Raw genomic sequence first — 11,772 nt, 5'->3', positions numbered from 1 at the left:
ACGCATATGACATCATACACTGTAGTAGTCTTCTCATCCAGCAGTGACTGCACAAATACTTTAAAAATTCATAACTTTTGAACAGTTTGTCTGATTTTCCCCAAACTTTCAATAATGTGTTGTTCTAATATTGTTGCATTCACACAATCCACGTGTATATGAAGGTGGACTTGTCCTTTAATAAGAGCCACTCTAAATCTTCACTGTGATTTTCTGTGCAGACATAAGTATAACTACATGTACTTCCAGTCAATTAAGATGAGCAGAGAAATGTTAGTTTCAAAGACAACCCTGTATTTTGTTTCTGTCAAAGAAGATACACTTGTACCTTTGAAACAACAACAACAAAGTGAAATAAGCATCAATACACAAAATGTGATCATTAACAAATATTGATATCTAAAATCAAACAGTGAATGAGTGGCTTAGACTGAATATTGATGTAGGCTGTTAATATTTAAGAGACAAAATATTTCATCAAATTTTTTATCCTGTTGTACATACACATGCACGAAGAAAGGAACTTCTGTTACAACTTACCCAAATTTAGACAAGCTTCCATATTCATTTTTAAGTCAATTATTTCATATTAGTGTGATGGTGAATATTCGCTTAACATATAAAATAGATACTTGTCGTATCGGAGGAATTTGGATTGTGTGAATGCGTGCCAATCAGGTGAGCTATCCAGTTTGTTATACCAGAGTACAGTACCCAACGTGATAGTATGTGGTACAGTGTATTGAAACGTGGCTTAGAAACAGCTACAGAAATATTTCTTTACCACAAGTAATCCCAGACTTTAAACTTTGCTCCTTGATGACAAAATGACGAAACTGAAGCCAAATTTAGCAAATCTTCTGTCAGAATGCTAAACATGCTGTCTAGAACTTTAGTAATACATAAAAATATTCCTATATTCACCCTGTAGGGTCTACACAGGTTTAGGCAACTTATGGGTCTTTATGAGCCTGGTAAAAGCATGCATGAATTTACATACATGTACATGTATTTCAGCATCAGACAAGAATCTGAAATACTGCAGAATAAGTTACTTTTATGTTGCACATCTTTAACTGGCGCGGTGTTTCATTGGGCAAGTCTGTCCTTTTATGTTTCACCCCCATCTTGGTACAGCAGGAACTCTCCATGAGTGAAAGTGTAAAAAGAGAGAGAGGTGAAGTTTGGGATTCAGTAATCCTCCATTTGGCGTTGGATCGCATCTTCACACTGCACTTTGAAGACATTCCTCCAGTGAACATGGATGAGTCTGCAGAGGAAAGAGCAATTATTTTAAGAATGTGAACAATAACTTTATGAAAATCGTTTCTAGAATGAACTGTCTACAGTTATGTTTTATTGAGGAAATTACTGATATCTCCTTATATTTCTGGCTTTATTGCCAAATTTTTATATAGTACCTGTAGGATATTTTGTGATGCAACTGAACTATCCATATATGCATTAAATGTGATAACAATTACCGCTTCCAATGGTAAACAATGGCTTTAACCGCAACAATTATGATGCTTGGCATGTAAACGGCAAACGTTAATTTCCTGATTTCAATTCAGTCGTGGTCTAGAAGTAGCTTACTGATTGTCTAATACAGTGGACTCCCGTTATAATGAAAGTCCGCGCGACCGACAATTTTTCTGTTGTTATATCAAAATTTTGTTATGACCAAACAAATAAACAATTAAAAAAAAATGTATAGAGCGGATAATGTTGCTGTCTAAATTTTTACTTCGTTGTAACCGGAATTTCATTATAACCGTGTTCGTCATAACGGGAGTGCACTGTAGCTCCATGGTCGAAATGGTGTCATGATGAACGTGAAGAATGAAAATACAATTATCCTTTTCAAAGACTGACTGGTTCATCTTGTATCTTCATATCTCGTAACAAAATACATCTTGAAGCCGTTTTCACTATTTCAGTGACCAATATGCCCATTAACATGAGAAACAGTGGTTGCTGATTGTGTTTATGTCATCTGCCTGAAAGATTATGTCAGCGAAAAATGTCTTTACACTGAGTTACAGTTACATGTACTTCAGTGACATTTAAGTCTGACAGTTAGTAATGGCTTATCAATACACACCTGTCGAGAGTTCTGTAGATGTTCGGTAAAAGGAGGTGTACATCTAATGCGGCGTAGTTGATCATATCTTGAGTGAGCGGGCGCTTGGCCCAGAACCGGTAGATATAGCGCATTTTCTTGAGAAACTTCTTGTCCTTGTGGGTCGCTTCCTCCCCCACTATCTGGCACAAGTCTTTGAAGTTGATCCGGCCCCGGATGCTGGCGCCATCGATTGCGCATTGGTCCTGCAGCAGGTGGAATGCAATCTGTGGATCGGACATTGTCGGAAGTCGTCAATATTTCATTTTGATTTCGGGGAGATCAACAACAAAAAATTAAAATTAAAAAATTAAAATGTAACAGAAGTGCATCATCAACTTGAAGATAACAAAAATATCATAATACAGATAGGACCTGAAAGGTCTATAGGGCCTACATGTAGTCCGATCATATGGAGTGCCGTTCCATTAAAATATGAACCCGATATCAGCTGAAAAATCAAAGCAAAAACTTCTTGAAGCATACTTTTTTTTTTATTAATATTGTCCAACTTTACGATTGCTCGGTTAACCTGTTTCTTTCGAGATTAGGACATTTTCATAAACTACGCACAAGACACATCAAAATCCCACAGGCGCTAGCTTAAGGTACCCTTCAATGTTTTATGTTTAGAACCGGACATCAAAGTGTCGATACCCTACTCTTTGTCACTCGTCCGTCTTCTGTTTTGTAATTCAGTGCAAAGAATGTAATCTAAGTGACATTAATTTTTACCTTGAGAGCGCGTCAATTAATTAGTCAGCCGATCAACTGGTATGTCAGAATTCAATGCTGATACCTGTTTTTAGATCACACTACAAATCACTTATTTGTAGGAATTCCTTTCAACTCGCTTGCTTGGATTATACCATGCTCTCTTGAACCCCTTCCCCTTCCCCCATCGCATCGTCCCCATGCTCTGGGACAAACTAACCGATGTATCGAAGATGTTGGTGAGGGTGACGCCAAACTGATGGTAGAGGGCAGCAGCATCTGATCTGCAGTCATGAATCACCTGTTTGAAAAATACGTGGAATTAGAATAAAATAAAATAAAATAAAATGAAATAAAAGTACAATGCACTCGTTCGTGAAAGTTACATTTCCGAGGCAATCACGATCTCACGTGTTGCGGAACAGCTCGAATAACATTTGACGACTTGCAGCCAGTGTGCATGTCTATGTAGTCAATGGGGCATAATTCTAATGAAATCATACGTTGTTTCTCACCTTGATCAGATATTAAACAAAAAAGAAGAATAAAAAGAATGAAGGAACCGCATTTACGGTGATGAAACAAGCATCAATTTTTCAAATGACAACATGTCATGACAAGAAACCAGATGAACAGTGAATGGATGGAGGGGCGAGAAGTGCTATGATGCAGCAATGCTTGATATCAAACTGACATGAGTAGAGCCTATAATGAAGAGACGTTAAAGGGAAATAAAACCAAACACTCACGTGGACTGAATGAATGATGCAATGAATGTATTAAAACACGTCAGCAAAGTTTGAGGAAAATCGGACAATCCATTCAAAAGTTATGAAGTTTTAAAGTCTCAGTCCAGCCATAGCTAGAAGACTACTACAGTTCATGACGTCATGTATGAACAACAATACAGTGTATAGGGAAAGTCTAAGGAGAATCCCACAGAATTAGATTTTACATTAAAAGTATACATTCCACCGACTTGTTACGAACACAGGCCTACATTAAGGGTATAATGCATATCCCCCCCCCCCCAGCTTTCTGAAAGTCAAGTGCTCTTTCAGTGTGCTATAGAAAAGTGAAAATAGAGCTTATAATGAATTTTCTTTAGATATTCTTGATACTGTTTTCCATACATGACGGTACAAAGTGCTGTAATCTTCTCATCAAGTGATCGCTGCACCAAAACTTAAACAAAAAGAAATCAAAACGTGTGAACGGATTGTCCGATTTTGCTCAAATTTCGCTAATGTGCATGTTCTACAAATATCGCTGAATTCCCTTGTTTATATAAAACAGTACAATGTATAATAGGCTGCATTCTCCTTTATTCTAGTCCATCGTGTCGGGGTTTTGAGTTTGTGAGATCATGTTGTCGGGTGATGACAACGGTGACATTGTGGGTTGTCTGCTCCACGCAACCACAAGGGCAGCTGACTTAAAAAAAAGAAAGAAACAAAGACAAAAAACGTGTATTCTAACAATAACTGAGGGAAAAGGCAAGTCTGAATAATAAGTTTTGTTTTGGCTTCCTTCTACTATCAAAATGACTGCATTGTCATACCAAGTGCAGTGGCGGATCCAGGGGGGGGGGCGCACCCTCTTTATTTTTTTCATTAAAACAAAATATAAAAAAAAATGGGGGTGGGGGAGGTTGCGTGCGCCCTCCTTTAATTTTGTAAAGGCGCCTCCCCTTTACGGAACCCCTGGATCCGCCCCTGAAGTGAGCATATTGTTACGTCTCCCTCGAAGGGCTAGGCAATGAGTTCATCACTGCATCGTCTGAGGAAACTAGACCAACGTACCCGAAACTAGGAGCTACTACTGAGTTCGTGTTTTGTCTCCTGGCCACAAACAGCTCCTCTGATGGTCATTTACTTCAATTGAAATTTGAAAGAATAATTTTATGTTTTGATTTGATGTAATTGTATTGTATTTTAATTGTATGGAATGGCTAAGCGTTTACAAAATTACAAGTTGCTTTGAAGAGCCTAGATGGAGAATACTACATTGATTGGGTATACATGGGAAAGGAAGAAATATTGGCTGCCTTTCAATGTTCCTCTTTGTGATTACAAAGTACCCTGATTCCCTGCTGATATAATTTCATTAACAAAATATCAATGCAGGAAGTAACCTACTCTTAAGTTATCAAAACATTATAATTTCTCACATCTATAGATATATTTCTCTTATTGGAATGTGAGATAAAAAATTTCTTTACTTCACACTTCTTTGCGTCACACTTTGAGTTGGCTCAGTCGGTAGCGCGTCTGCCTCACGATCACGCGGCCCGGGTTCGAACCCGAGTCTGGACTGAGCAATGTTGTGTGTAAGCATACCGTCCCCTCTAGCAAGAGGCAAAACACCCTGTCCCTCGGATAGGACATAAAATGGAGGTCCCGTGTGTGAGAGAGTAACAACTCATGCACGTAAAAGATCCCGCTTCATTCATTCATCGCAAAGAGCAGGGTGTTTAACCCGGTGAAGTGGTCCCGCAACTCACATCCAACTGGACCCCATGGAAGACCAGCTAAACGTAGCTGAATATGGGCTATCCAGCCATCTTCTCAGATGGAAATGAACAAACAAACAAACAAACAAACTCTACAACTTTAAAGATGAACAAAATAATAATAATTCTGCCACATACCAAATAAATGAATATTTCTTAGTAAATTTTTTCTTTTCGTTCAGGAAAATGGCCACCTTCACTTGTTCATACAAGTTGTAATTAAAAAGTTAAGCAGCTTGATAAGCAGTAAGAACGGAAAAGAGAATGACCTTCAATACTGATGAACTCTCGAGAAAGTCAGCAAGGAGGCCATCAGTAAAGATGGACGGACACTTCTGGACATCGAAGATGTAGACGAGACCATTCATTTTGGCGATTTGCACCAGGGTTAGATCACCGGTACGACCTGTGCCGAAACAGAAAAACGCTGAAAACTTAGAGGAAGGTTAATTGAGATGAGGATTCAGCATTTAACTTTTTGCAAGATACTTAGAAACCACTTTATGAAATGTTTAAAGAACATATTATTCTAAGAAGAAGTCAAAGTTTACTTGATGAAAATCACTTTGAAATGGCTTATAAAGATATCGAAAGACAAAGTAAAACAAAGCAATCCTAATAAATGGTGGGTATCATCTTCTATTAGAATCGATCTCTTTCGGATACCTCAACCATTTTAAAACCAATTTAGATCACATAAACTTTGAATTCCTCTTCGAAAAATAGCCTCTTTCATATTTCACAAAGGGATTCTCATTATCCCCCCTCAAAAAAAAAAAAAAAATCATCAAAAGTAGTTGGAAATTTAAAGCCCCATCTCAACCGAAACTGTACACATACCTCTAAAGATACGTTTCATAGAGGTGTAAATATAATGCACTCCCGTTAAAACGACACAGCTATAACGAAATTCCAGTTAAAATTAACGAAGTAAAAATTAAAACCGCAACATTTTCCACTTTCTGTATCTTTTATTGTTTATTTGACCTGTTTACCTATAATAAATTACGATTTAACGAAAGAAAACAACCTGCCCCTCCCGAGGACTTCGTTACAGCAGGAGTCCACTTCATTTTCATTTTGTAATCAAAGCAATCAATGTGAATGGCAGATGACTCCCGCCATTTCACACGACCGTCATGTTTTCGTCATTGAGAATGTGTAAAGAAGGAACCACATGAATATCTTGCACATTGCCGGTCAGTGTAAAACAATAAAAAATTAAATCATGAATTGAAGAAGAAGAAGAAGAAGAAGAAGAAGACGAAGAAGAGAAAAAACCTTACGACCACAGAGTTGAAATTATCACAACATAATTGAGGGCATGAATATAACTATTATCAGATAAATATCAAATATAGATACAACTTTTGAAGTTACTATACTCAAAACCATGATTATTTGTAACGAAATTTCCCTGCTAATTTGTTGAATGTGTGATTCGGACAAGATACTCTATTGATCCGGATTGAAACCGGACAAGGAGTATAGTGTATCTCTCACATTATTCGGCTTTTACTTTCATAGAATCTCCTCCTCCCCCTCCCCCCCCCCCCCCTCAAAAAAAACCAAACAAACAATAAAAAACAATAGAAACCTATAAATGTGATTTCCTACCAAGATCAACACCTTCGCAGTCTAGCGCCACGACTAGTCCTGGGTGTTGTCCCTTCCTCGCCTTTCTTTCGGCGTGTTCGAGCATTGGCAGAAGAACCGAGTAGGACTGGCGCACATTTTGGATGATTTGAACGTAATCCAGCGAGCACTCACGCCTGCCTCTCGGGAACGTCTGCAAGTAATGTATGGTGCTGAATATCAGACTCACCTCAACGTGTGAATCAGGTTAAAAGCTACTCCTACCATGAATCCTCGCGGTGTAGATAGGGTGAATTCCAAGTGGAAGATGTCACACTGAACAAGTCGATCAACTGACGTCAAGCAAATTTTTACTGAACTTTTCTATTTTCCACAAAAATGATTTAGGCCTACACATTTTAATCAAATTATTCAATAGTCTTACCAAGCTTGATATCATCGGAAATATTTAAGAGCTGGGAGGGGAAATTGAAGCTGAGTTGACGAAATTCATTAGCGTTCGCAATTCTTCATGATGAAATGGTGTTAGGGATCTATCAGCTCAGCTGATGTGCACTGTATAATGTAAAACCAGAATTTTTTGCGTGCATTTTCATTTCGCGAATATCGCTATAGAGCAGATTCGCGAATCCTTTGTTTTTTTCTTTGGGCTTGTTAGCTCATAAAAACCGGAAGTGCCCCCCCCCCATACTTTTGAAAACATGGCGCTGGCCATGTGTCAGACATAATTGTTCCGTGAACATTGAATGTAGACGAATTTGGGGGAAAGGGCTGGCTATGGAACACTGACAGTATCTTCATTTGGCTTGTGAGCATGAAGTCTTTTGATAAGTGTATACATTTTTTTTTCTGAATGAAAACGTTTTCTTATATAGCTCGCGGCTAGAAATGTAGGCTGTATAAAGGTCATTATCTGCCTACACTTGCAAATTATACGCAACCTTGAATGCAGGTAATGGGGTCTACCTTCCTAAAAAAATGGGGGGGGGGGTAATAAAAAAAAATGAAACCATACATCAATATGTCATGCGACTTTAGCAGTCACAAACCCAAGTTGCCATTTCGGTTTTAAAATGTTCAACTACAGGTGCCTATGCTCGATGATCATTTTAATTTCTGTTTAGTCGTGCACCACAGGCCCCTATTTTGTGTATCTTTTGTATATAAATTGCAATAATTTATACTTTTTAGGGGGCCTATGGCTCTATACTGCCCTTATTGTACCGTGAAGTATAGGCCTAGTCATTGTTTCTCATGGGTAGGTGTTTATGACACGGAAATTTGGACAGAATTAAAACCTTCAAAAGCTTTTTAATACGTACTTGAAGTTGACATTTTGTCACAGTAAACAATGTTTTAATGTAAAGGGATCCCCGGGAGCAGTTGTGATGAGTGTGACGTATACCTGACAGACAGATGTTCGATTGCACCAATATTGTAATAATGAGATACAAGCACTACTGCTTTGTAAACGTTGGGTAATCCTGGACAATGAACAGTTCCTTGCGACTTTCTTCACGCAAAAATGTTGGTTTCATAATTATCAATGACAAAATTGTCATTATATTTACTATGAAACATGGGAAAGGCTTCATCAGTTTCGCGTCATTTTAGTAATGGAGAGTACCCCGGGTAAACTTCATGTACCAGTAAGACTGACCAAATGGCTGGGCTTCTATTTCTTTAAAAAAAAAAAGATAAATAGATCAAAATGCATTTCTTTCATCCAGTGTAGGCCCTATAAGTAGGCCTACTTAGAAAAAAAGAAAATAAATTATTAGTAACACGATGCACACACACAACGCACACATATAGGCCTACAAACGTTTGTTTTTGGGGGTTTTTTTTCTCAGTCTCCCTCTTGCTGTGTCATCATTTCTCTGATAAAAAGAAAAATGCGTTTATTTTCACATCACATGGTTCCGGATTACGAAAAACAACAAAAGCGAAGTTCTGTAACGTGTAAAGTCTTAAACTCTTAAGTCTGTGGAGTCCTCTAAAAGGAGTATAGGCCGCTCCGCAGAAGCGATCTGTTGTAAATAGAACTTTTTAAAGTGTTGGAAAAAGTGACGTTCAAGCTTTTTAGACCTAAACAAGTTCACCTCGAATAGACATGTGGATTGTGTGATGCAGCAATATTGGTAGAACACATCAGTCAGAGTTAAGAATTTTTTAATTTTCTGCTCAGTCAATCCTGGATGAGAAGACTCCTACAGCTTCTGATGTCACGCGCGTAGAACGATATAAAGAAAATTATAAAGAAAAAGCAACATAATTTTCACTTTCCTCGCATAATAAAAGAACGCTTTGCTTGCCTCTTTCAGAAGACAAGGAGAAAAATATAACCCAGTGACAAGTCGAGGAAATGTGCATTAAAAAAAAAAAATCTCTTTATATTTCTGTTATATTGTTCTACGCATGTGACATCACACACTGTAGTAGTTCTCTCATCAAGCAGTGACTGCGCAGATATACTTAAAAAAAAAAAACTACTTTAAACGGATCGTCAGATTTCCCCAAATTTTCACTGGTGTGCTCTACTTATAAATTGCTGCATTCACTTAATAACAATAATAATACAGGGTACTTATAATGCGCCAGTTCCACATAGTTAACGTGCTCAAGGCGCAGTACTAGAAGAAGTAAGTCATGAAATACAAAAATCCTTACACAAACATGCACATGAAAAATGAATGACACAATAATAATGATAATGAAAAAATATACATCATAATATACAATTCTACTGGAAAATGGTCATGAACAAATGAGTCTTGAGGGCAACTTTAAAGGAGTCAACATTCGAAATGTGACGGATAGCTTGAGGCAACTGATTCCACAGGTAAGGTCCAGCATGTGCAAACGACCGATCCCCCCATGATTTCTTCGTTTTTGGAACAACAAGCAATCTACTATCGGATGACCTTAAACATCTGGAAGGATTATAAAATGTCAGTAAATTAACACTGTACTCTGGGGCAGATCCATGTATGCAATGAAAAACAAATAGTGATAGTTTAAATACAATGCGAGATTCAACAGGTAACCAATGCAATGAGGACAAAACAGGGGTAATGTGAGTATTTCTCCTGGTAAGGGTAACAATGCGGGCTGCTGAATTTTGCAATTTTTGTAACCGTGAAAGTTGAGATTGTGGTAGCTGAAATAGGAGTGCATTACCAAAGTCAAGTCGGGATGATATAAGAGCATGAACTATTTTTTCTGTGGCTGAACGAGTTAAATAATTGCGTAACTGATATCTCACGGATTTACAGACAGCAGAGATCTGAACAGACATGGACATTGTAGAATCAAATAATACTCCAAGATTTCTACATGATTTAGATGGAGCAATAACCACATCATTGTCAACCGTTAAAGAAGGAAGACTAACCCTGTCAAGTAGAACCTTGGAACCAATAAATAACAACTCTGACTTTTCCTGATTTAACTTCAATGAATGCATAAACGGACTGGCATGCGGTCTCTCAAACAAAAACAAAAATAAATAATGTTCGTAATATGGTTCTTCTGAATATAAATACATGTACGAGATTATCATGGCTTCTACTGGATATCATGGTCAAATCACGAATGAAACCGCAACTTACTTGACAAATGTATGCTAGGTCGGCTTTGAAATCTTCCGGGTGGAAACCCTCGTACATGCATACCCGACTGGCGTGATCCACGTAAAAATACTGAGGTACAGTGCGCAGAAAGCTGCAAAGTGCTTTGCTAGTTTTTATGTACTTATCAAATAGTCCATCGGGATCGACTGCATCTCTACAGACGACATCGAGAAGAACATCGACAGGGCACTTGTTCCATTTGCGAAGGACGTCAAACAGGACGGTGACAATGTCTCCGGTCCGGTGGTGGGGTACGTGGCACAAGGGTGGTTTGGGCCAGGCGGCTGGGAGCTTCTTGCTCGTGTAATCCTCAAAATCATCGTAACACTGCGGCCGCTCGTCGGTGCAGTGCCAAATGCGGGTCACTGTCCACTTTCTCTTTGTTTTCTCTTTTATATTCACCACGACTTGATCCCAGATAGAAAGAAGGTCGTCCACCTGTTCGACGATCTTCCCGAGGCCACACGACGTTCGAAGAGGAGATAGCGTTAGCTTTACACACAATTTTCCCTCCGTAGGATGCGTGACGGTGATCTCGGCGAAATTTGTATCAACGTTGCTCACTTCTCCGAGGAGGTGGTTGACGGTGGCAGTCTTCGCTTTGTTCGCCGGGTTGTTCGCTGCAGTTTGTGCAGCTGCTCTGTGAGATCCAGACATAATTTTGAGAAAGTAGGTTTTATCTTTTCACTGTCCAACAAAGGAAATTAAGCGTCAGTATTGGCGATTAAGTATAAAACAACTGATTAACTTTTATCGCCCGCATTAACACCTGAGCCGACACCGAAAAACAGAAGTAGATCTCGACCGTCGCTTTATAAATGTACCAGTACATGTATAGAGATTTAATGATATCAGAACAAAGACTGGAATGACATGTCCTCCATCTACTGTTCGGCACACGCACGTCATACACGGACGGTTTGATTTGCGGCGTTTCCTCGGATCCGGTATCCTCGTCCACAAGTGCGCCGTGCGCGCACAGTCCTTAGAACCTTTGGACCGTACGCTCTGCTTTGGACTGCGTGCTGCGTTTTCATACAGAGAGATGAAAAGAAAAATGGGATGTCTATACAGGGTAGTCAAAAATCTATGGATTATGAAAACCCTAAGAACAAATTTGTCTGTTTGCATAAGAAGTTTCTCATAATTTTTGTTGTTTTGTGTGTATAATTATAGTTGGTGGTCGATGGATAGCT

The 11,772-nt window shown here is 38.7% G+C and overlaps 1 protein-coding gene across 1 annotated transcript; it reads right to left on the bottom strand.

Moving 5' to 3' along the window:
* Positions 1 to 932: 932 nt before the first annotated feature.
* Positions 933 to 11,233, bottom strand: LOC140245553 (uncharacterized). The gene is made up of 6 exons (XM_072325122.1): positions 10,556 to 11,233; positions 6,966 to 7,137; positions 5,618 to 5,754; positions 3,057 to 3,137; positions 2,105 to 2,349; positions 933 to 1,270 (listed from the first exon to the last, which is right to left on the bottom strand). The coding sequence occupies exons 1-6, from the start codon at positions 11,231 to 11,233 to the stop codon at positions 1,192 to 1,194; spliced, it is 1,392 nt and encodes a 463-aa protein (XP_072181223.1). The 3' UTR covers positions 933 to 1,191.
* Between the last annotated feature and the right edge of the window lie 539 nt (positions 11,234 to 11,772).

The sequence above is a fragment of the Diadema setosum genome, chromosome 2 (assembly GCF_964275005.1).
Source record: "Diadema setosum chromosome 2, eeDiaSeto1, whole genome shotgun sequence".
NCBI classification, from domain to species: domain Eukaryota; kingdom Metazoa; phylum Echinodermata; class Echinoidea; order Diadematoida; family Diadematidae; genus Diadema; species Diadema setosum.
The sequence above is the reverse complement of the archived record's forward strand: the minus strand, read 5'-3'. Positions and strand labels throughout refer to the sequence as shown.